We start from the raw sequence: 26,684 nt of genomic DNA, 5'->3' as shown, positions 1-26,684 counted from the left end.
GTAATATATATCGGTTTTAGCCCCCTTTACTTAATAGATCAAGCTCATCCTGCTTAGCTTCGACCCATCGGGGGCTTCACCATGCATTATTGCTTTGCTCGCTGCCTCTCTTAATGTTTGCTTAAAGTTTGGTCCTAGTTTCTTTATTATCCATGATTCGGATGCCGTCAGGGGCTGTTGATGTGCTATTAGGAAGTCTTTTTTTCTGCCCTTTACCACTCTCGTTGTCCCAGGGGAGCCACTCAGCTAATCGGTCCATCCTCATCTGGTATGGTGCATGCATCGCTGTCTTTGTGTTTAAATTTTTCTGTCATCATTGTTACTATAAATTTCATTGCCTCATCCCCTTCTAGTCTGACCCCTTTAACTGTAGCTATAAGCCTCTGGTTTGTGCTTGCCTTATTACTCAAAGAATTGAGATGGGTCCAAAAGTTTGCAGCTGCCTTTCTAACCTTCCTGCTACTTCCGCCATTCATTGGGCCTCCTTCTTATCTTTTTACTGATCAAATCAGGTGCTTCCCTCTGGAGCTGAAAAAGTTATCCCACTTTATTTTCACATCATCTTCCGATTCACCCCTCTGGTTAGCATACCTGTGTTCCCTAGAAGCTTCATGACGTCTTACTATGAATTCTTACATTCATCATCCCGCCAGCTCTTGAGCTTTTGTCTGCTTTTCCCGGCTGAATTGACTCGTACCTTAGCAACCTCTAACTCAAAATATCGAGATATATTTGTGTACGTCCACTTTGCTTTAATATCCACGGTGATTATTTTCTCTATCTCTTTAGCTGCTATATATATATATGTATTTCTGAATAAATATTACCATGTGGTTGCTCGTAATGCTGCCTTTCCAATTTCTCTTTTTCCCAAAACTCAGCTTGATAGGTTTGTGATCACTGCCTAAGCTTCTGGACCCATATTCGTCTATGTTCATCACCCTTAGTCAATCATACATCCTATGTGACATTATTGCGTAATCTATCGTCGACTGCAGCCTTCCCACTTCCCATTTTATCTGCCCTTCGCATTTCTCGGTACTGTTGGAAATGATTAAATCATGCCTTTCACCCACAACTATTAGCATTCTGCCTGTTGGATCAGTATATCCATCCATATCTTCTATGTGCGTATTCATATCTCATTATATAAATACCTCAAACTCTTCTCCTAGTACGTCAGTCCTCTGCACTGTCCGTTCCTCTGCACTGCACCATTTATTGACTTTCCTCTCTGTTTTTTGCCCCTGTCTACAAGTATACAAAACCGAGGAGCGTCACTTGCCCTGCCACTTTTCATTTTAGCCATAAATGTTCCTTGCACGCCTGCTTGACCCTTTGCCAGTCTGTACTTTTATGAATGAATGTTCCAATACCACCCCCCTTTAAGTGGCCATCTGTTCTATTAAGATATTCCCGCGTGTAGTCCGGATGGTTAGGAGGTTGTTCCATCCCCCTAAGATGTGTTTCTGCAAAACCATATACCATCGACCTCTCACTCTTTAGCTGTTCTTCTACCTTGTTCCACTCCAGCCTATTCCTGCCACCCTGCATGTTAATACACCCTACGTGCGAATTGACTCGGCCCTCGTGGCTAGGTCGACTTCTGCCCCGGACTCTACGTGTCTTAAATATTGATGCCTATTGGGAATCGTTGTGTCTATATCACCTGTCAAAGAACTCCCCTGGTTGTTTTCCTCGATACTAGCTATCCTGCACCCCTAAGGGCCTGCGTGCCCCCCAAAAAAGCTACTGCGCGTCCTGCAAGTCACTAAGCCAACTCATGTCCTAGCCTCCTATCAAAGTGAATTCTGTCTCGTTGAAAACCACCCCGTCTATGCACCTTTCTGTTTATTTCCACAACCTCAAAGCCTTTCTTTCGACTCATCCGTCATATCTCTTGGTTTGCGTTGACAACCACTCTTTGCAGGTTGTCGTCACGCACCGGTACCTCCTGTATCGTGCATATCATTACCTGTACCTGAAGAGAAATGGTGCACATGTCATCGACTCCTTTTGCCAGTGTGGTTGCTAGTCCTGCCTTATCTTCATTTAGGACATCACTTAAACCACCCGAATTCATCACGAGGCTTCGTCTATCAGCTGTAGTTTTAGTTTTTCTCTCGCTCACCTCATATCTGCTTCCAGCTTGCGTCCTGGGAACGTTCCTACTGCGACCTTTTTGTCACCTCTTGCCCTCTCTTTGATTGCTTCTGCACATCAATTTCAATTCTAGTGCCCGGCGATTATCACGTGCTGTGACTTTTCAGCCAGAGCATCCTGCACCGGGGGAGGGGGTTCTCTTGCATCTGTGACGCCAGCTGCTGTGTCCCCTCCCAGCCCCACCACTACTTCGCTGAAGCTAGCTTTTGTGACCATTGAACCGACAGCTGTTTTTTTTTCAAACTTGCTTGCTCTTTCTTCTCCGCCGTTCTGGTTGCCGGTGCTCTACCATTCTCTCCGTCGGCCGCTCCTTTGCTCACCTTCGCTAGTGCCTCCTCGTTGGATTTGAGCCTTTCTCTCAGCCTTCGTTTTCTCTTGCTCTGTCGCCAACGCGATCTCCAGCTCGGTGATTGTCATCAGCAGTTCACTCTGGACAGCCATCATTTTCGCAATTTTTTTCCTCGATCTCACTTTGCCTACACTTGGTGGCAGCCTCCACTTCATTCGCGTCTGCAGTTGGGTCTATTTTCAAACCCACCCTCCATCGTGAACATTTTACAGCCTTTTTAACCATGTATTTTTGACCCCAATTGTCCTTATGAATTGTCCCAATCGATAATTAAAAACACGGCGTACGACAAACCATGCCCTACGAAAAAAAGGAAGTCTAAGCTCTACTACAAAAATTTGCGTGTTCGGTGTACGTGCACCTCTCCCACGAGGTGGCAAGAGAAAAAACACAAACACACACAAACAAGTAAATACCTGGAGACTGACCCTGAAAACGCCGTGCAATGTAATAGGTGTTACAAAGGTTTTAACTGTTGCCTTATAGTTATAAAAGCAAGCTCGAAACATGCAAAACCACTTATCGGCGCAGTCTATCGGGAGCGCCCAAAAAACACATCCATTCACCGTGCCAGTCCAAACTGAGTGGGGTAAGAGTTAGGGCGCCACCTGGTGGTGTGTTAAGGCGTTGACAAAATCGCATTTCAACGGAACACACCGAATGGTAAGAATGCTTAGAAACGACGTGTTAAAGAAACTAATGGCAGATGCGATGGCCATATTGCCTTGCTCTCTATACCAAGAACATGAAAGGACAGTGGTAGATATAAGTGACGTATTTTTAAAAGCGTACAAAACAGGTGACTATGGCACAGGGGATAGTGTGACCAGAATATGTTGTCCTAAACCTTGGGGTGATGTTTTCAATTGTCATTAAAAGAATATTTTTTTTGTTTGCTGATTGTGAATATTTTTTTCGACTTTATTTCCGTGACGTAAATACGTCACTGGAATGTTAGTCGACCCCGGCGCAAAACTGTTTTGTGTCAAAAAACAAGCCTCAATGTAAACGCTAACGTGGAAGGAAAAGCATGGCGACAACCTCTTATTGTCAAAGATTGCTGCTGCTGTAGTTCTAATCCAGTACAGCTAGAAATCGATGAGTGGACAGAGTAGAAATTGGGAAATAAGTGTACTAGGGGAGTATGCGTATCAATATAAAAGTTGAGTATGTCAAGATTAGTCCGGCAAGATTACACATGAAACATTTTCTAAGGCGAATCTAGACACATGAGAAGCAGCAACTGGGAACTGAAGTAAAAGATTAAGGTGACATAAACCCGGCGCTTTCGTCTTTACTTCCGCAAGCACGCTTGATGTCAGCGTAGTGTCGCTTGCGCGCTTATCATGAGGCCTCAACCACATAAAGAAATCGCATAAACAGTGGTCTCAAACAATGGCGTCAAGTTTTCACTCACGATAAATATTCTACTATGTAACCTATTCTTCGAGTTTCCTCCGTTCATAACTGTATCACCCTGATATTCACGCCATATCAAACACAGTGCGCGTAAATATTTAAATCGTAACTACAGTAACTAGTATTTTGTTCGTTCAGTGCTGTTTGGCCTGGAGAGTGAGGTCATTGCTAATCACCTGTTTACGTGCAGAGGTTGAATCTCTCATTGATTATTCAACTCATTCAGACTCACAAGATTGGTCGCTAAGGGGGCCACGGTGTGCGGACGTGCGTCGCATCGGCTCCGCAGATTTTCTATGGTTTTCGGCGATTTCTTTCCAGCCATTCAGTTCAGAGTATTCCCAAGTGACTGCGAAAGTCCTGCGGTCTCTCCCGATACCATTTGTGCAGGTGAGCCCGTGTTTCGGTCACTTTTCGAAGATTGCCCGTACCGCCACGCTGGCACGACAGTCAAGCCAGTAGACAAGGCATGGCAGGCCTGACAAGTCGTCGGAGCAAGCGGGTGCCCCATCCGCTGCACCGGCGCCCGAAATGGAATTCGTGCAAGTCGAAGGGGAGGAGATATCGCCGACAGAGTTCGGAAAAGAGCAGGGATGGTGCGAGATCAAACGAAACACAAAGAAGGTGGGTGGAGACGCCGACCCGGCGAAAAACCAGCAAGCAACGCCAGCGTCTACCGAGAAGGCGGCGTTTATACAGAAAGCGACGCAGTACGTGCGGAAGATCACCATGACGAGCCGAATGCCCAACCTGCCAACGGATGACTACAAGATCATCATGCGACCCCGGGATGGCTTCAACGTATCCCACTACCAGAAGTACCGCGTCCACTGCTGCATATGCAACGCTGCAGGGGTGGGGCGCGAGGTAGCCGAGGAGGACAGCGTCTGTCTCAATGAGCGACAAAACGTTATTGTGGTAAGCACGCCGTCAGAAGATCGTGCTAGAGGATATGGAGGCATTTGCAAGCTGCGAATTGGCGACCGTGCGTTCAAAGCGAGTGCCTACAGAGCGGCTCCGGAGAACACGTCCAAAGGCCTCATCAGGGGCATATCGCTAGACGAAAAGCCGGCGGACGTCGTGAGAAGTCTGGTTAACCACCGCAACCCGAACGTCCTGCATGCCAAGCGCATGGGAAACACGACCAACATGATAATCCTTTTCGACGGCTACTATGTGCCTCGTTACGTGAACTACGGCGGAATGGTGATAAGGTGCACTCTTTACAAGAAACATATCGATATGTGCTACGAGTGTGGTCATCTGGGACACAGGGCCGACGTGTGCCCCAACCCGAACGACAAGAAGTGCCGTGGGTGCGGATGCGGTAACCCGCCCGACGATCATCGGTGCGAGCCGGTGTGCCAACTGTGCGGAAAGGGTCACCTCACCGGAGACCACAAGTGCAAAGCTAAGTACAAGACACCCTACCTAGTCAAGCGCCGACAGTGGGAACACAGAATGCGCGAGGAGGCTGAGGCCGCCTACAGCAGTAGCAGCACCGTCAACGACGGGGAGGAGGGCTACGGACGACGCCACTCACCGAGACGACGTCGCGGCAACAGTCGATCGGCCTCGATGGAGACCCGTGCGCGGAGCCGCACTCGCTCCCGTACTCGTTCTCTAGCCCGCTCTCGCAGCGTCTCCCGACCCCGTTCAGCGAAGCCTCGCAGCACGTCGACGGCCCGAGCCAACCACACAGCTGCAGCCAAAGGCGGAGGAGAGGTTGACCCCCATAAATTGAGGTGGGTGGACGTCGCCTCCGGACGCGCGCCCAGCGCACCGCTAACGCGGACCGAGACTGCCATTGATAGAAACCCAGATGTAGACAGACGCGGCAGCTCTGCTTACAAACGCAACAGCGACCCAGAAAGTCTAGTGCAGAAACGATTGGATCAATTCGAATCAATAATCTAAGAAATAAAGCAGGAAAATGCAAGGTTAAGAAACGAAATTGCCACGTTGAAGGGGGAGGCCCCGACAGTTCTCTTTCCTCTTCCTCCTCCAATTAAACCCGTCGCAGCCGACGCGGCTGCTAGTACAGCCGAGAAAGTGGAGGAAGTCATGGAGGCTCAATACGCGCACCCCGCACCCACCAAACGTAAGGCACTTGACCCGGAACAATTCGACGTCAAATCGCAGAAACGCGAGGAGAAACTCCGCGAACGAGTCGATAGACTCGACGACATGGTAGACGCGATGATGACCCAACACGCGCAGCAAACCGCGCAACTTAACAACGCAATCGCTCAGCAAACCGCACAAACCGAACAGTTGAGGATTGCAATATCTCAGCTCACAAAAATGGTCGCGACGCTGCAAACGCGCATAGACAATATCGAAATGCGACTTCCGGGCGCAGTGGGTCGCCCAGTACGAACAACTGGGAAACCGTACTTTAGGCCGTTACCAGACGAAGAGGCGCAGGATCAGCCGGAAGGCAAACAATAACACGTACAGTCACTATGGCTCGACACGAAACCACACAAACACAACGCCCACAACAGCATAACACACGGAACACGTTCACTATCTGGCAGTGGAACTGCAGGGGGTACAGGAGGAAACGGGCGCTTCTCCAACAATTCTTACGTAGCCGGCAACGACCGGACGTAATACTATTGCAGGAAACCAATGACCCGGTCAAGCTGGCGGGGTACAAATCTACAGACGAAGCTGTGACCACGGGAGCCCCACCGGCCGCTGCAACGCTAGTGCGACGCAACCTCACCGTGGCGCAACGCGAACTTATTAACGTTAGCATACCACATGTATTCATAGAGCTCATCCCGACAAAAGGGCGCGGCCCCAGCCTGTTTGTGCTGAACGTGTATAGCAGACCCAAAGCCAGACACCGCTTTAGCACGTTACTGCGAGAGGCGCGCGAGGCAGCTGCCGACGGGCCCTTGCTCATCGCGGGCGACTTCAAAGCGCCCCACGCGGCGTGGGGGTACGGCTACGAAACGCCAAAAGGTAAGTGCCTTTGGGACGATGCGCAGAATGAGGGCCTCGAGCTCATCACAGACCCTTCCACGCCTACGCGCAGGGGCAACAGCGTATGTGCAGACACCTCACCCGACCTCACATTTACCAAGAACGTTGCTAGCGCGCGATGGCACATAACACAGGAGGACCTGGGTAGCGATCACTCAGTGATCGAGATCCAGGTCGACGCTGAACCTCACCACCGTGTTCATCGGGAAGGTACCAAGGGCAAGAACCACCGGCTGGTGCATTGGGACGCGTTTTGCAAAGTCCGGAAAGAGCAGAATCGTGGCAATGCGGCTATTGAGGATATAGATAGCTGGACTGCGACGCTCAAGGGGGATTTAGAAACGGCGACGCGGGAGGTTCCACCAGAAGCACAGCTCGAAGTGGTAGACAGCAAACTGCTACACATGTGGGAAGCCAAGCGCAGCCTGCAAGACAGGTGGAAGCGTCAACGCCACAATCGAACGCTGCGCAGACGCATAGCACGGCTAAGCAGGGACATGGAAGAGCACGCGTTACAGGTATGCAAAACGCAATGGGAAGAGATCTGCAATGGGATGGAGAACCAGCTGGGACGGGCCAAGACGTGGCATCTCCTCCGGCACCTCTTGGATCCAGAGGAGACGAAAACATCGCACGCACATAAGCTTAACAAGTTGCTGCACGACTACAAAGGCACCCACGCGGACTTTCTAGATGACGTGCGAAGCCGTTACTTTCAGACACGTAGCCCCCTCGCGCTCTTGGCATACGCCTGGGAGGGTGAGGGTAACGCGGAGCTAGACGAGGACTTCAGCGTTGCAGAGGTGAGGGCGGTGCTGCACAGGCTCAACACAAAGTCGGCGCCAGGCCCGGACGGGATAACCAACAAAGCGCTACGTAACTTGGACGATGAGTCGATAGAACAACTGACGGCTTACATGAACGAGTGCTGGAATGCGGGCGCTATACCGAACTCGTGGAAAACGGCGTGCATAATTATGATCCCCAAACCGGGCAAACGAGTACAGATTGACAACCTTCGACCGATATCCTTGACGTGCTGCGTTGGTAAGGTCATGGAACATGTGGTTCTCGCTCGCCTTACCAACTACCTCGAGGACCGAAACATGCTCCCACACACGATGCTGGGGTTCCGTCGTAAACTTTCCACGCAGGACGTTATGCTTCAACTCAAGCACGATATCGTAGACAATCCCACACGATCCACCAAAGCGATACTCGGGCTCGACCTCAAAAAGGTGTTCGACAACGTTAGCCATGCTGCGATACTTGAAAGTATACGAGCATTGGGACTGGGCGAGAGAACGTACCACTACGTACGGGATTTTCTTACGGGCCGCCGGGCCCGAATAGTGATCGGCGGACTAGAATCGCAGGACATATACATGGGTTGTACGGGCACGCCGCAGGGCTCCGTAATCTCGCCCATGCTCTTTAACCTCGTGCTTGTCGGATTACCACAAAAACTCGCTGAGATAGAAGGCCTCCACCATAGCTTGTACGCCGATGATATCACCCTCTGGGTTGCCGAGGGAAATGACGGCCACGTAGAGCAAACGCTGCAGGAAGCCGTCGACGTGGTGCAGGACTACCCTCGTGACACTGGCCTCGAATGTTCCACCGCTAAATCGGAGCTCCTGCTCTATAGACCATCGCGCAGGGGCCGTAAACCCAGGAACGCCGATTCCGCATTCGAGTGCGCATATAGAGAAATTAATGTACGCACATCAGACGGCGCTGTCATCCCACAAGTTAACACCATTAGGGTACTGGGCTTGCGCCTGTCCGCCAACGGCCACAACGGCGAAACCGTTCGCAAACTAGAGGGCGCGGTCAATGAAACAATCCGGTTGCTGAAACGAATAACAAATCGGCATAGCGGAATGAAGGAAAGCAATGCCATTCGCCTGGTACATGCTTTCACTATGAACCATATAACGTACGTCGCCTCCTACCTCAAGTGGCAGGAGACTGAACGCACCAAACTAGATTGTCTCATCCGCAAGGCGTACAAACGCGCCATCGGATTACCGGCCAATACCAGCACGGAAAAATTTCTCGAGCTGGGGTTGCACAATACTCTAGATGAGATAATCGAAGCACACAACATCGCCCAGTACGAACGTCTGGCGAAGACCAGAACTGGTCGACACATCCTCGAGACATTGGGTATCAACTACCATACGCAGCGCGACGAAAAGGTCGGGATACCCAGACGTATTCGCGAGCGCATCGTCGTTATGCCGTTGCCTAAGAACATGCACCCGACACATCACATCGGTCGGCGCAACAGGCGCGCCCAAGACCTTGAAAAGAAATTCGGCAATAGCAAAGACAGTTTACGTGGACGCGGCCCGTTACGACTGCCACCGCGGCTTCGCGGTCGCGATCACGAATCATGTAGGAACTTGCGTCACGAGTGCGACGATAGGCACGGAAGAGACGGAGGCGGCCGAAGAAGCTGCCATAGCCCTCGCGATAGCCACCACGGACGCCGAGGTGATAATAGGCGACTCGCAGGCGGCGATACGCAACTACGCCAGCGGCCGGATCTCCCGCGAAGCGGCCCGCATTCTCCAAATTCACGAACGCAACATCTGCCGCAAAAACGACACTTTCCTCGTATGGACCCCCGCCCACACGGACCCTCCGCTTGCGGGCAACGCGACTGCCCACGCCGCGGCTCGAGGACTTACACGCCGAGCTGCGACGCCTGCCGACAATCCCGATGTCTCGCACACTTTGACAGCGATGCGGGAATGGACGTGGGGGGATCACATGACCACTTTCAGAGACATCACGCAACACTACAGACTGAACAGATGCAAATATCAACCACCCCACGCCACACTAAACAAGAAACAGCAGGTTGCCTGGAGACAACTACAGACAAACACGTACCCGAATCCGGTGATCCTTCGCCTCTGCTACCCAGGCATTTATACGTCCGACGCGTGTAAGGCGTGCGGAGCCAGAACGACGCTGCAGCACATGCTGTGGAAGTGTACCGGTAACGCGCGGCAGTCCCCTACGAACCCGGTAGACATGGCAGTCTCGAACCGCGAGGCGCGATGGGAGGCGGCTCTGCTCAGCCACGACCTTGCCGATCAACTGTGGGCCGTCCGGCAAGCCCAGGATGCCGCCCGGGTCCAACGACTCGAGGCCGTCACCTAGGCCGGGGTGCTTGTAGCCCCACCCCGCTCAATGACGCTGGACATGTTCAATAAAGTTTTTACTCACTCACTCAGACTCACAATAGCCTGTTCTGTCCATGACCTTGAGTCCAAGGTAATCCTGTTGAGAAAAAAATTTGTGAGCCAGGTTTGAGTGAGCCCTGCATGAGAAAGCTTTTTTTAATGTGAAGCATTTCTTATCAAAGTTCAGTGACATTGAGCGTATCTATCTATCTATCTATCTATCTATCATCTATCTATCTATCTATCTATCTATCTATCTATCTATCTAATCTATCTATCTGTTATACAATCTCCGACTTTTAGCTCTCCTAGCCGTTTGAATAATGGTATCAATACCAAAACTGGCATGCGATATCATGACTATATTGCAAGCACACATAACTAATCATAACATGAAAACCTTGATACCTATGCCATTAATGTCATGATTTAGATTACATGCTTTTGCTGCTCTTGCCGTGGTTTCGTTCACATGACACATTGAAAAACTGGTGGGGTATCACATAACTGCATGACGAAGATCCTAACCTGGAAATCGTGACATGCATATCATGAAAGTCATTACTAAACTCCACGCTCGTGTTGCACTCGCACTTGTTTCGCTTACTTGACATATACCAAATTTAGTATCACGCCACGTGAGCAGACTACGAAGGTAAATGACACGCCCAGACATGATAATCATGACATGCGTGTCATGTAAAACATGAATACATGCTATGCTCATAGCGAACTCAGGGCCGTTTAGCTAGATCTACATATACCAAATTTAGTATCAAGTGGTGTGAATAGGCAGCAAATGATTGATATGTGGGGTTTAGCGTCCCAAAACCACTATATGATTATGAGAGACGCCGTATAGGAGGGCTCCGGAAATTTAGACCACCTGGGGTTCTTTAACGTGCACCCAAATCTGAGCACACGGGCCTACAACATTTCCGCCTCCATCGGAAATGCAGCCGCCGCAGCCGGGATTTGAACCCGCGCCCTGCGGGTCAGCAGCCTAGTACCTTAGCCACTAGACCACCGCGGCGGGGCAATAGACAGCAAAGGTAAATGACACGTCTAAATATTGCAATGATGGATGGAAGTCGGGTACTGCATAATTTACGTCCGTCTGGTAACGTTGGTTTGGTATTAAAGTGAGATATTGACCTTCCTTGTTAGTGCTTCGCATGTCATCGGTTCCCACTGTACGTGGGATCTGCTATTTTTTAATCAGTCTGAATGAGCTACACCTTGTTTTGTCGATCTATGTTTACGTGCAGTGCCAGTCGACAGTGGCGACCTTCCTGACATGTTCACTCGCCGTCCTGAAAGGTCTGGCGATTGACGGTCTCTGGGACCCTTCCCACATCGCCGTCCTCTACGCTGGAGCACTGGCCGCTGTCAACACCGCCAGTCTCTTCCTCAGTTGCGTATTTGTTTTGCATAGCCTCAATAACCGAAGAACTGCATATGGGAGCAGGGGACAAAAACAAGTAATGCGATTGTGAAGCATTTAAAACTATTCTTGAGAAGTTTAGAAATGCACACATAAATATTGATTTGACAAAACTAGAAATAGGCAAGGTGTGTTACATAATGTAAACAAATTTGAAAAGCGAGCGAATTCGTAGGCATCAAAAAATGAGGAATATTGTTGTGATGACACACATGTGAAAATGCACATTCATAATGCGGTGCTCTATTTCGGTGCCCACAGAATTGTATACCACAGGCGTTTAAAACCAATAAATCTAGAAGGCACGATAGGAGGTGAATTATAAAGACGGAAAACTGTATTAGAACTCATTTAGACAATCGTCTTTTAATACACTAGGTTGATATTTTCAACATATTATACAGAGACATATGAATTTGCTGGCCTAATATATCGGGAGATTGCTTGCTGTACGAATGGTCACGCTTCCTCAAGCGGATAGGGTAAAGTGTCAATCATTCATGTTCTGTCATTTCTGCGTCAATATTTTGAAATATCTATGTACACATAATTAGTGGATTCCATTCATACCGCATTACTTCACGTATATGTGAAGGGCGTCTGAAAAACGTGTCTAATTTTGATTAGAGATCAGAAAAATGCGCTATTTGCTTAATGTCTACACAGTCTCCTCTGTAGCCAGAAGAATTTTAGAAGGGTTGACTACATAATTTGGAATAGTACTCAAGAAACCTACATTATTCACCTTTTTAATTAGCGGAGTCAAGTAGTTAAGTGAACTGGATGAATTGAAGTCCTTGATGTGAAGAACACAATGCTGCTTTGAGATTTTGGAAAAAGGGTCTCTCGTAATAACTATGCAGGTTACACATCTACACAAAGGAGTCGGTAGATGGTTGATATACCACCCCCTAATTTTGGTTTCACTCTTTCGCGTTTTGGTTTTGGTTTCACCGCAGAATTGGGGATAAATTTAGTTATTTGCAGTTATATTACAGATCGTTTTTGTAAAATCTCCATGCGGACATCGGCGTTTTGCATAAAGGGCTTAAATACGGCCTTTTGACCTAACTGTCTAACTACAGTAGTTAAAAAGCAAATAATTTTATTGCCCAATTACTGTTCCAAATAATATCTTCAACCCTCTTAAGATGCCTGCCGCCACAGAAAAACCATTTGTGAAGACAGCGAGCAAATTGCGCCTTTTCATGAAATTTTAGGAGTATAACTTAACTAATAAACTTAACACGTGCATTTGAAAGTGTGAGCTCAGCTTCATATCACTGAACAAATGAAAGAAAAAACGTTGAAGACCTGTAGGTAAAGTTTTTTTGTTTCAGAACTATTTCTTCGCAAGGCTGTAAGGCGAAGTCAAGGGCACGTCATAAAGATCCCCTTCACCGCTTTTTAGTACACTCATCTAAGCACAGTAGTTAACTTGCACAAGGGCATGTCAACAAATACTCTCTTTAACCACAATCTCAGCAAATTATACATTTAGGAACATTCATCTACATACTGCCCCAAGAGATACAGCAAGCTGACGTTCTGTACTTTTTCAATTCCTGTATTTTTTGTTCACACAGGCTTCGTGATGTCCACGGTCGTGGGGCTGTCCACCAAGTGCGAAAAAAACCCGGACAACATCGCGCCGGCCATCGCGGCTTCGTCCGGCGACCTGACCACGCTTTTCCTGCTCTCCAGCTACTCGTCTTTAATGCTGTACCATCCGTGTGCGTCTTTGCCACGACCTATTTGATTGCGAAGCATTTATTAGCGAACTTCGGTGACTTTCAGCGTATCTATCTATCTATCTATCTATCTATCTATCTATCTATCTATCTATCTATCTATCTATCTAGCCGCCTACGACATTTAGCTCTCCAGGCCGTTTCGACTATCGATACCAGACTTGGTATGGCGTAACATGACTATGTGCAGAACATATCTCACTAGTCATAACATGAAAATCATATCATGTGTGTCATGAATATCATGATTTACATTTCGTGGTCCTGCAGCTCTTGCGGTGGTTTCGTTCACATGGCTTCTTGCAAAACTGGTATGGCATGACAATATTGCATGGCAAACACAAGGGACAGACCCTAACATGAAGATCATGATATGTCTGTCATGTAACAACCTGACTATATGCCACGCTCATGATGCCCTCGCGGCCTTTTCGCAAGCGTTCCATACACCAAATTTGTTATTGCGGTACGTGAGTGGATGACGAAGGTGTGTGACTGGTGCAAACATGATAATCATGAGATGCGTGTCATGTAAACACATGACTACATGTCAGAGTCAAGGCGCCAATACATTTCGACGTGAAGCGGTGCGCGTGCTCGCCAGTGTTCATTTTGTCGCGTCGAGCCGGCGTTGGTGCACTCCAGGCACTGGTGCTGCCGTATACTCGCAGGCACGCGCCGCTATTGTATCGCTTTGACGCATGTGCGTTTCAGCGTGTTCGGCATCCCTCCGTCACGAAAAGAGGGAGCCGTAGTGTTGTCTGGGTAACGCATCGGCACAAAATGCAGCATGCCGCATTTTACACCGGTTGCCGTCGGGCCGCACTGACGGACGCTGATCGCGCCGGTCGCGCCTGGCGTCAGACTATAGAGTGCTCGCGTTCTTCTAACGTAGCGTCGCTTTACCTTTCGGGTTCGCGTCAACGCTACATTGGAGTATATTGGGCCCGTCATGATGCGCTCGCTGTCGTTTTGCTAGCTCTACATATACCAAATTTGGTGTTACGTGACGTCAATGAATGACAAAATATATGACTAGTCTAAACATAATAATCCTGACCCACGTGTCATATAAGAGCATGACAACATACCACGCTCATAGCGTGCTCGCCACCGTTTCGCTAGCTCCACATATACTAAATATGGTATACTGTGACGTCAATAGACGACGAAGGTAAAGACACATCCAAACATGATAGTCATGAGACGGAAGTCATAGAAGGCATCATTTGCCTTCAACTCGTCACGTTGGGCTGATTTCAAAGTGACATATTAACCTTTCTCATTCATGCTTCGCATTTCGTCGATTCCCACTGTACGTGGGATCTGCCAACTTTTATCAGCATTGTAACGACCAGGTCTTGCAAAAGTAAAGTAAAGCCTGTTGATATGCGTTCTTGTGCAAGTTACACTACGCTTGTTCACTGCGCACACGCTTACGTGCTTGCCGCCGTGCTCCAGGTATTCACGTAAGTTTCGGACCCACTTGCTATAAGAATAGTTGATATCGATTGATCACAATGTTTATTATACTGACACCATTGGTTCTGATGGTGCAAGTTGTGGTATTATATGCGTAGGCTTCAGGCACAAGTGCGACCGCTCTATGCTAAGTTTTGCGTGCGTTCAGAACACGAGCTGTGGTTAAATTGGGCCACTTAACGTTGATAGTATATATTTAAACGTGCCAGAGCTAGTGGACAAGAAAGTGTTGCAAACAAAGGCCAGCAGTTATTTACTAAAAGCTGTGTGCATCAGTTGCGCATAACTTCAAAAGTGTTTCTGTAGCGATATTAATGATTCATCTACGTATAATACAGCTCACTTTCATCTCTTTTTTTGCACTCCCGTCTGTTCATGCATGGTCGCACCATGAGGCAGCACCAACTGTCCCATTTTCCACGCTTCTACTTTCGATATGCGCTTGACGCGGTCATATGCAGATCTGGCGCCGCTTGTGATCGCGTGTTGCCTGCTCCTGCTGCCAATCTGGATAGTTCTGGCCCGACGCAACACCGTCTCCCGGGAAGTGCTGCGCGTCGGGTGGCTGCCAATTATTATCGCACTCACGGTCTCGAGGTAAGTGAGCAGAGAACGCACCCATTCCTCAATAGGAAAGCGAGTGTTACATTCGAAGCTTTTCGATAAATTCAGGTGAAATTTCTTCCCGTAATTTACGTCTAAATCGGCTTTCCCTGCTGTTACTGCTGCTGTTCTGTCTACTAACGCTATTGTATAGCATTGGCGGCAGGCCCCGCTGTGGTTTTCTAGTTGCTGAGGAACTTGAGTGCTGACCGGAAGGTCGTAGGATCGAATATCGGCTGCTGTGACTGCATTTTTTGGTGGAGGTGAAAAATGATGTATGCGAACGTGCTGAGATTCCTGTGCACGCTAAGGAAACCCAGGTGGTCGACATTCTCTGAGTCCTCCCCTGCAGCGTCTCCAATTATCATAGTGTGGTTTTGGGGCGCTGAATACCACATATCATTCAAGCATTTGCAGCAGTTTCTAGGTTATTCTTTAGAAATCAATTTTATGGGATCATTCTATATTGTTTTGTTCTCTATTTCTATTTAAGTTTTGTATGTAGCTATATGATGTGTCTTCTACCTTGAATGATGTGGAATGGGATAAAAAGAATTGTTAATAATTGAATAAATAAATCCCAGAATAACCAAACCAAACGGGTAAACAATAAAACCACAATAAATGAAAATATTTAATATTAAAAGCAGTCCTCATTTCAGACATTCAACATTTGCCTGGTCACCTATAATACTGGTTCGTAAACAAGGATAATTGAATAGAACTTCGTAATGGCAATGTGAAATATTCGAAGAGGCTCCAAGTTTAATTACCCGACAATTTGTAAAGCTCTTCGTACGGATGCTCCTAAATACAAGTTGCTAGTAACTTTTATTGCACATGCGTTTTTGCAGCTGCGGTGGGTACATCCTGGATTACGCAGTATTCGCTTATCCGCCAATTGCCCTGCACCTGTCTGCAGTAAATGGTGAGTCAGGCTATTCAAACACTAGAATCCGCCCCGTTCTACGCGATGGCTTTAAACAGTTACTTTCGCAGCCGAGTACGTGGCTGCACTTTAGGTTCGGGGCTTGAATTGATACTCTCCCTTAGTGATAACTTGAGAGTGAAGTAATTAAAAAAACAAATAAATAGCGCTTATGTAGTGTCTCTTCTAATTTTACAATATGCCAGCCAGATGTGCCAGATCTAGTCGTTCGTCGCCCTCTCCAGATCGTGCCGTTTGCTTAGCTTTGGCCTGCGCTATGCGGTTATGGGGGAGATAGCCCATCATGTGGTGTCTCACAACGCAAATCAGGCGAAGTATTGTTTTGTTCGGTTGTGTACAGATCCGTGGGGCAGTGTCTTACAATCCTGGTGTTCACAATGTTGGCGCTCACGCTGCTTCTATAAATGCTACGGTACTCTAAGATAGCATGTCGGCGTTCATGGCGCTATGTAAGCAAACAATAGGGAAGCATCATTACGACACTACTTCATGCACTGACTTCAAGAGCACCATGAGGTGGCATCGGCAAAGCTTTGAGCCAGAAACCAAGGAGCACGAATGAACGAATCTGACAGATGTGTAATAATTGAGACATAAATGCGTCCAATATACCTACGAGGGAAAGTGCTTGAACGCACGTGTGGCGCAAGCAGTTTCACATGTGGCGACGCATCACGACCACTCCCTGAACTAAGGTGGACCGATGGCTTCCGTTGAGGAGCGTGCATTCGCACTGGCTCTGAAAGAAATGAAGGAAGCATTGGCTATTTCTTCCTTCATAGATTAGGCTTTTACCTGAAAGGTAAACGTATCTTGACAGAGGTATCTAAACATTTACTGCGCATTTCCACAACGGCGAAGGAATGAGGGCGGCAGCAACAAATTTAAGTTAACGTGAAGAACGGCATGCAGCTCGAACATGCCGCGCGCTGCTCAAGCAGGACAGACGCACGAAACGGACATACAACAGGACTAGTGCCAACAAAGAACTGTATACCAGCTTCTCACTAATCGCTGGCTGCTCAGACACAAAGGAACGCGCATGAAACGAACGCTCAAGTATACACAGAACCAGTGGGAATCAGCAGCTCTCACAATTGTTACCTAGTATTTCAGCACTGCACTCCTTTCGCAAAGGCGGCCACTGCAGTGAGCGAATTGGCATTCGTTCTCTCCGTAACTTCCACAAAAACTATCTGTGAAACATTTAAACCACCCGCATCAAGGGCACGCCCACACGAGCGGCAACGTCTTGCAGAAGCGTGCCCACTCGTGCGGACCGTGGGAACACATTCAGAGGAAGAGCGATGACCTCTAAAGTTAAATCTCAAGGGCACCCTTCTCGCTATCTCACCAGTTATATAAAGTGAACGCGCTGAGTGCCACCGACCTATGATCACCGTCAACAGAAAATAACGTACATAAATAGCTCACCGTTAGTGCACTGATTAATGTGCGTTCCGTGGTGGAGTCGCTTCGCTCCACACGCAGCGGAGCTATATATAGGTGTCATAGGTGTGACTCATGGTGACGGAACAATTTGTTCTTTTCTTCGAATTTTTCTTGGTCATATGTGCGTGTATAATTCACAACGTATTACCCTCGAAGGAAAGACGTGAGTGGAGCGGTGGTGTAACCCGGCGTAAAACATTTTCGTGTAAGAAAGTTTGTTTCGAATAATGATTGAACCAACCATAAAATACTCTGCTTCGCGTGTCTGATGGTTACCGATTGCAGCGCTGGGCGGCAACCTGGCGGCCGTCTTCAGCTGCAGCTTGTCCAGTTACCTAAACCGGGTGACACCACTGGGAGACATACCATTCGAGGAACACGTCTGCGTGGGGCCCCTACAGATGTACTACCAGGGTGGGGAGATGGCCAACGTGGCCTACGTGCTCGTCGGCGTCGTGGTGCCCGGCCAGACGCTGTTCGCCGTGCTCTCTAGGATTCTGCGCTTCGGCAAGGTCTCTATGACCATCACCTTCTTCGCAGCGTACTGTGGTGCATCGCTAGGGCAGGTGTGTCCCCACTGACCATGTTGCGTAATCACGAAACACGAAGAATTCAACTTTTTGTTTAGTCACAGGAGGAAAAACATGAGTATTCCACACGCGACCATCAGGGCTACTACGAGCAGCGCTGACAAACACTCCCAGGTGTCGATGCACAAATACACCCGATAAAGTAGACAGGAGGACAACTGCTGCTTTAGTTCGAATCGTTGAGCATTGGACGCCTTATTCGATGGCGGCAGCTGCGGTCTCGGCGGGGCCTGGAGGAAGGAAGAAAAAAGGAGGGAGCATCATCACACGAGTGAAGCCCACCGTGTCGGCCCAACACATGATCAAAATGTCAGAACATGCGGTGGGATTTTGTAACTATGGTGGCGTTTCATTTTTGAACCTCCTGCGTGAGCCGGCTGGTCTGCACCGAATAAAAGGATTTATAATGAAATCTGCTGCGTGCTATACTTCCAGTGCGCCGCAGTATCGGCAAGGATCGTTGCGTACGTGATCTTGGCGTGAAATGTCACATGTTGGGCCGACCCTGAAGGCTTCAAAACGGGTCGGCTTGCCAAAGCTGGCTCAATTACGTCATCTTTTCTTCTCGTATATGCGATTTAAAATTCTTTCTTTCAGCTAATCAAAGGTCAATTCAAGATCGACACGTCGCACCTTCTATATTTGTCAGGTTACGATACCAGACCCAGGAACTCACTAGCTGTAACTGTAATCGTGACACGCTCCAAATTCTTTCTTTCCTAGAATTAACTGTAGTGGATTGGAACAAATAGCCCGGTAGAAGGTTGATGCAAGATTACCTCTCGCAATTTGAATCTCACCTTCGGTAGGAAGCAATTATCTTCTCTAGCTAGAATAATTTTCATATGTGTATTTTTTCTCTTTTACCTCGTGCTAACTCATCTGTTGGACCCAAAGAATGCTGGACTAACGCTTTTGCCCTTTTGTTTTGTTCATCAAAGCACACGTGCGAACAAATCTATTGTTTCCTGTGTCTTTTTTTTATTTTGATGCACCTATATAATGTACCAAGCTGCCAAGATCGTGTACATGATCACAGTATCAATCAATAAGCGTATAAGTAAATAAATATACAAATACATACCTAAATAAATAAGAAAAAACTGAAATAAATAACTAATGAACTGGCAAGCTTATGTTTCAAGTAGGAAAAAAACAGAGATAACTATCACCAAGTGTAACTGGTATTTGCAATTAAACAGAAGCATACTTGATTTGTACCAAATCATTCTTTATCGCGTCCGGTGCTGGTAAACTTAAGCCCAGCGAAAAAATGCGCAGTCTAAGCACCAACAATAAGACGTGCTTTCTTAGGGAATTAAACTACGGCTTTGACTCACTTTGACCCTCCACGAGTCGTTGGCGCCATCTATTTGAGAGACTCGTAAACGCACTCTAGGGCACCAAAGGTGAATGGTTGTGTCGGTTTTCCCATGTTCGCTGATTCAGTTTCATATATAAATTGCCCATGCCAGCTGGAGGGGTTTTCTTTTTTGCATGACTATATTCGTATCTTTTGTGTTCGTAATTTTCAGTTCAGTTTTTCCCGGGGGTAGCAATTTGGTAGCAATTTTCTTGTTTTCAGACAGTCACTAATGCATTACAGAGAAAGATATTATGAGAGCACAAGGGCCTTTGTGCCGTAATTGTCCATCGCCGGTGTCCGTATCCGCTATCGCGCGCTGTGGAATAAAAGAAACAAGCGAAGTAAATAACAACTCCGAGGCACGACTGGGATTCAAAACCAGGTCCCCTGCCTGCCAGGCCAATAGTTTACCACTAAGCTACACCGGTGCTTGAAACCTCATGCGTGAAACTTCGTTTCAGATTAACACTAGGCAGCTTTCATGTCGAGAAAAAAATCGCGTTATTATAAGTAATAAATTGTTCCAGAACAGCGATGAAACAACCAGACATCACACAATGCCAATGGCGTTATGACCGAGAATGCCATAGTGAATGCCTTACTACCACAAATATTTGTTATTTATGGCATAATCGCTACCCTGCAAGTGTGCTCGTAGCACTTACGCAATGTATGAATAAAAAGATGTCTTTAGCAATGCCACTCTTGCAGCTTTCGCGGTGACAGTGCAGCGCGTCTCGCGCAAGCCTGGTGTTTTTTTTTTGCTTGAACAAGAAGCCACGATGAGGTGCTGTAACTGCCCATCGGTCAACATGGCGTTTTAAGCCAAGCCTGAGGCCTACGCACGAGGGATGGAGGATGTGGTGATTCACTTTAGCCATTAGTTTATCACCAGTCAGTTCATTACTAATATTATTACTGTTCTTGCCTAAGAATTTTATCAGTATTAATAATAATATTTATCATTATATCATTAATTTTTTGTTGTTGTTCTATGGGTGGTTTGGCGTTCCGATATGAGTGCAAAAGGCGACGTGGATGCCTCCTAGACAGACGCTTCAACAGACATATTGCATGCAACACTTCACCAGCGGAATAAAAAGAAAGGCGAGACAAAAAAAATACTTGCTAGTCACATTCACCCTTTTCAAATTCTAAGTATCCGGATCATATACTTTCTATGGTAACCCAGAATTGCTTCATCTAGGCACGTTGTTTTCTAGCCGTTCTAAATTTCCCCGAGGCTATCCTTATTATGTGTGGCCTTCACCCTCCAAAGGTTGATATGTGGGGCTTAACGTCCCAAAACCAACCATCCGAAGGCCCTTCACGAAGGTATGTAAAGTAAGAGTTCAAAACTGGGGTGTAGTAGTGCGAATCGAAAGCAATGTATACGTAAAAATTCCAACAAGAAGGTACAGAGGTAGGTTATGACAAGCATGGGCAAGAGGCCGTTTTTAGACAAACGCCACTCTCTGCAATGTTTAACAGAATCAAGTCCTTTTCACTGAAGTAGTAATACCTAAAATGACGCGAGAGCCACGGTTACTCTGGAAGCTTGTTGTAATAAAAAGGGCGACAGGAATTGCTGAGAAAAAGAAAGGGAAATTTTTAAGTACAAGTATAAATTATAGGTCAACGTTATTACACCTAACTAACTACATTAATCGGGCAACAAAGTGTCTTAAAGATTGTTTAGCCACTTTTAGTAATAGCACCTGTCCTATCCGAGTTCCGCCACGGTGGTCTATTAATTATGGTGTTCGAGTGTCAGCAGCATGTCTCTGGATCTTATCCTCTCTGCATCGGCCCCATTTTCGATGGAAGTGAGAAACCTATAGGCCCATGTACTTAAATCTAGGTGGACGTTGAAGAAGCACAAGGGATTGAAATTTGTGATAATAAAAAATTTGAACCCTCTCCTCGGACGGCACCCTAAAAGAGTGCGAAACATCAGCGTTTAGCATGTGTGGCGGGATGGTTTGAAAAGGCGCTAACGTGGGTCCTGCGGTGAGCGCTGAAAGATTCGTTTGAAGCGATGGCTGGCGTATGTCTAGTTTCTTCAGAGGGGACACGGGCGCTGGACTGGAGCAGGCGCGTGTTTCGCCTTGATGATCGCCGCCTTGGGATCGGTGAAGTGCACGCTGAGAGGTTCCTGCAGACATTCTGCGTCGCAGTTGGCTAAGGCCAGATCGATGCGCTTTCCTTTTATTGTGGTTGATAATTTACCTTCCGCCGACACGCACTTCAGCGAGTGCACGTCTAGCATGTAATCGACGAGCCATTCTCGTCTTCCTCCGCTGACGAAAACGTTGAAATCTCCCGCGACTATAAGAGGCACATCGACAGGCCTCACTCACTTCAACAGTCAGCGCCTCCTTCAGACAGCGCTGAAGCTGCTCCTTCGGCAGGTTGGAAGTGACGTAGAGCACGAAGATCGACACGTCACCAATGCGCAAGGAAACTCACTCGAACCAGTTGTGTCTTCGAAAAAGCCCTTATCGTTCTGACACGTCGCCTCTTGTTCGCCTGGCGGAGCCCAGCGCTTGCGTACGGGTGCTTCAGTGGAGGCGTGTGGCACTTTCGAGACGTTGCCAAACGACGATGACGTCGAGGATTCGTCAGCGTTGACATTCCGCTGTCGGTGCTTGTACTTGGCTTCTTTCACTCGCGTCTCGTCGGTGTTGCCGACGCGTTGAAGACACTTGCGCTTCGCTTCCTTGGCTTGCGTCTCGTCGGTGTTACCAGCGCGCCTTCTCCATTCCCACCCTCGCACCTCGTCGGTGTCGTTGATCTTTCACTTCCGGCGCTTGAATTCGGCTTCCCTGGCCCGCGCCTTGTCGGTGTTGCCGTTGCGACGTCGTTATGCGTGAACGCAATCGGCTCTGCTAACCCTCGCAACGCCGAACAACGCCCGGGTTAGGCCAAATCACTTCGGCGCATCTTCCAGCGGGCGAAGCAGCTAGCTTCGCTTTCTGGTGTCCTCTCTATTGCGGATAAACGGGCCGAAAGAGTGTTCACTATACTCGGTGACAACTTCCTGTGGCAGCACAGCCAAGGCTACGAAGCCCACACACGCCATTTTTTACTACGCTTATGCTGTACCACGCTGTAGTGCCTTTTTTTCGGCGTCCTTCGTCAAATAGTCCGTGGCTGCTACGATCCACTTGTTGCCGGCAGATGTCAGCGAAAAGAGCCCCAGTAAATCTATTATTATTTGATCGAATGTCACCCTAGGTGGTTCGAGTGGTTGAAGAAGCCCCGCGGGCTTCAGTGGCAGGGATTTGTGGCGTTGACAATCCCGGTGGATTTTCTCGTATCGCTTAACAGATGCGTAAAGCTTAGGCCGGTAGTGCGCTTGCCGAACTCGATCGAGAGTTCGAAGGGAACCTATGTGACCAGATGTGAGCTCATCGTGGCAGTCGAGAAGCATGTCGTCACGCAAGTCAGTCGGCACGCCCGGAAGATAAGTTCTCTCAATGCTGTTGGAGTTTATTTATACAGGGCCCCATCTGACAGGCATTATGACGACAGACTTCGAGAAGTACAATGAGGTATGGAAGAGTTACGTCTTTCAAGTTTTTGATAACTGCACGTATTTCGTCGTCCGCGTGCTATTGTGTAATCAGATCGGTTGTAGTAAGGGTAGTGTAGTACTACCGTCATCTTCGTCGTCATGGCCACAAACTTCGACAGGGGCGTGGGACAACGAATCGGCGTCTTCGTGATTGCGGCTGGATTTGAAATTGATCGTGAAATCGAATTTCTGCACACGAAGACTCCATCGTACCAGTCGCCCGCACGGGTCCTGTAGGTTGGCTAACGCGCACAACGAATGATGGTCGTTCACTACCTTGAAGTGGCGTCTATGATGGTGAGGCCTAAACTTCATTGTGTCCCATACAACAGTGAGGCACGCTTTTTCTGACGTGGAGTAGTTTAGGTCGGCACGGGAAAGAGCGTTATCACTTGCACCATGCCCTCTTGTAGTTGGACGAGGTCAACTCCAAGACTCACGTTACTGGCGTCACTACGAATCTCAGTATCAGCATCTAGGTTAAAAGTGAGCGAGGACTCGCGGTGTCTGCAAATGCTCCCGTAGTTCAGAGAAAGCTGCGTCCTGTTCTTCCTCCCAGACGAATTGCACGTCTTCACGAGTGAATTGAATGAGCGGTTCAGCAATCCCAGAAAAATTGGCTATAAAGCGGTGATAGTACGCACAGAGCCCTGTAAAGCCACTTACTACCTTCCTCTCACGTGTAACGGGAAACGAGGTCGCGGTGGTGCTTTCGTTAGGGTCTGGTCGAACACCATCCACACTGAAAATATGGCCGAGAAACTTAAATTTTTATAACAGAAGTGGCAATTTTCTGGCGCCAGCGTAAGGTTAACAGAGCGGAGTGCTTCCAGCACTGCCTGCAGACGCTTTATGTGCTCCTAAAAGGTCGCAGAAAACATGGCACCATCATTTAAACAAACTAGGCACATGTGCCACGTTGTACCGGTAAGAACAGTGTTCTTAGTGCTCTGAAATGTCGCAGGTACAGAACAGAAGCCGAAGGGAGGTACTTTAAATTCATATAGGCCTTCTGGTATAACGAAGGCGGTTTTTTCGTGTTGTTGTTCATCAACTTCGATCTGCCAGTAGCCACTATTCAAGAACATCGATAAGAAATACTTAGCCTACTGCAGTCTGTCGAGGGAATCATTCATTCGGGGCTGCGGATAGGCGTCTTTTTCAGCTACGCTGTTGTTTTCTGTAGTCTACGCAGAAGCGCAATGATCCATCTTTTTCCTTTACGAGAACAACCGGAGATGACTACGGCAGTCTTTGAAGGTTGGATAACGTCATGTTGCAGCATCTCTTTAACGTGAGGATTTATCACGTCACGTACCTTTGCCAAAACGCAGTAAGGGTGTTGTTTTATGGGGAAGGTGTCGGTATATGCAATTATTCGGTATTTGGAAATCAGTGTCTGTCCAACCTGCGAGTTGGATGCTAAGCACTCTTTAACTCTATATAGCAGTTCACGTAGCTCAGTCTGTTGCTGTTCCGAGAGGGTCAAATGGACATCAACTCTGCAAGTAACGAAGTCACGTCACTTGGTGTCGGTCGAAGCTTGTCGTCGGCTGATGTAGATGTGAAACGTTCAGCAATGTCTGCTACAGGGTAAGCTAAAGTGATGGCGGTGTGACAAAACAGGTGCTGGTACTCGTTACTGAAATTAGCCACAATATATTTGTTGGTGCTTAACGTTCCAAAACCACAGTATGTATATGTGAGAGACTGTAGAGCACGGCTCCGGAAGTTTGTACCACCTGAGGTTCTTGAACGTTCACCTAAATCAAAGCACATGGGCCTCAAACATGGGCCTCAAGCACATGGGCATCCGTCGAACATACGAACGCTGGGGCTGTGATTTGATCGCATGATGATAATATGTGGGGTTTATTGCCCCAAACCACCATATGTATATGAAAGGCGCCGTAGTAGATGGCTCCGGATATTTAATCCACCTTAGTTACTTTAGCGTGCACCCAAACCTGAGCACACGGGCCTACAGAACTTTCGCCTCCATCGAAAATGCAGGCACCGAAATCGAGATACATTCCCACGACCTGCGAGTCAGCAGCCGAGTGCCCTAGCGACTAGTACACCTTAGCGAGTGGCGGTGTCAGAATTTCTGAAGCTCTCTGCTACGACATGCCTAATAAATATGTCGTGGCTTTGACACGTGCGACTGCAACTAGTAATATTATGCCGGAACAACCAACACTTACTCTAATTGTGAAGGTGCTGGTATTGCTGTACCTGGCGCGCCTCATTGTGTACCACCTCTGGAACTGGGGCGTCGACCCGGACAACGCGGCCATCCCCTGCCTGACGGGCTGCGGCGACTTCCTTGGCACGGGGTTTCTCACCATGGCCTACGCGTTGCTCTACTACATGGGCGACGAATCGGCCGTTCAAGAAGAAGAGCTGCGCTCCTACGTGCCCGTGACCACTCATCTCACTGCGCATGCGCAGTCTTCTACGCCAAGTTACGGCAATTCCACCTTGTCCTAGCGATGCCACGTACTTTGCTCCAGCTGAGTGGACCAGGCGCTGTTTCAGTGCTCATTGCACATTGTGCGCTTTGATATGTGATGACAAGACCAATTCTTGTTTTATTTTTCGTTGTTTATAAGGTTATTATGCTTTTATCTTTATTACGTCAATTATATTTGCGAAAATGAAAGTTTGCCGACCCTTTGGTTCTTTTTACTTTGTGCGTGTATGCATGCACACGTCGCAAAGCTCAAGTATGCTTCGACAACGTATTGATATCATGATATCAGCTACGTGAAGACGTAAGTGTGAGTGTTGCGCAAGTTATATGGGTTTTCCGTGCAATATTTTGGGTCTTCTTTGTCTCATTTTTACTTGTGATGGTACATTTTGCGAGCACTGTATAGTAATGAACATGAACATTTGGAAGACGTTTTGGGATACATACCAGTGATGAATAATTTGAACTGCCGAAGGCAATGCCGACAATATTGTTACAACATATGAAATTTACGTATGTACATCTGTGTAGCGGAGAACAGGGTGGTGCGAGACGAAGAGGACTTTCGGTTGGTGGCAAGAGGAAATTAGTTTTTTTGGTAAGCTACCCAATTTTTGCCGATCCGCCAAAGTGTGTGTGAGCCACGAGTTTAGGATCTACATCTACATCTCTGGTGCACGTTCATTGTATACCTTCAAGTCGACCGTTACGTCGGCTCTGAATAAACCCCTCTCGTAGATTTAACAGAGTGGTGGAGGTGGTGGTTAACAGCACGTCAACGAACCACGGAGCCACAGCTGTTTGAACTTCGCCGGAGCTGTCGTCTTGCCGGTTTGCACCGACAACAACCGTCATGGCTGAGAGCGAAGATAACG

General features: G+C 47.9%; 1 protein-coding gene across 1 annotated transcript in view; it reads left to right on the top strand.

Moving 5' to 3' along the window:
- LOC142817549 (solute carrier family 41 member 1-like) overlaps nt 1–25,826 on the top strand; it is a 35,265-nt gene extending 9,439 nt beyond the window's left edge. The window contains exons 4-9 of the mRNA XM_075894585.1: nt 11,391–11,523; nt 13,153–13,299; nt 15,261–15,396; nt 16,257–16,330; nt 18,089–18,369; nt 25,554–25,826. Coding sequence (XP_075750700.1) covers nt 11,391–11,523; nt 13,153–13,299; nt 15,261–15,396; nt 16,257–16,330; nt 18,089–18,369; nt 25,554–25,826 — 1,044 coding nt within the window. The remainder of the gene's footprint in view (nt 1–11,390; nt 11,524–13,152; nt 13,300–15,260; nt 15,397–16,256; nt 16,331–18,088; nt 18,370–25,553) is intronic.
- Nucleotides 25,827–26,684: the final 858 nt, after the last annotated feature.

The sequence above is a fragment of the Rhipicephalus microplus genome, chromosome 5 (assembly GCF_043290135.1).
Source record: "Rhipicephalus microplus isolate Deutch F79 chromosome 5, USDA_Rmic, whole genome shotgun sequence".
NCBI classification, from domain to species: Eukaryota; Metazoa; Arthropoda; class Arachnida; order Ixodida; family Ixodidae; genus Rhipicephalus; species Rhipicephalus microplus.
Note: the sequence above shows the minus strand (reverse complement) of the source record. Positions and strands in the feature narration are given on the sequence as shown.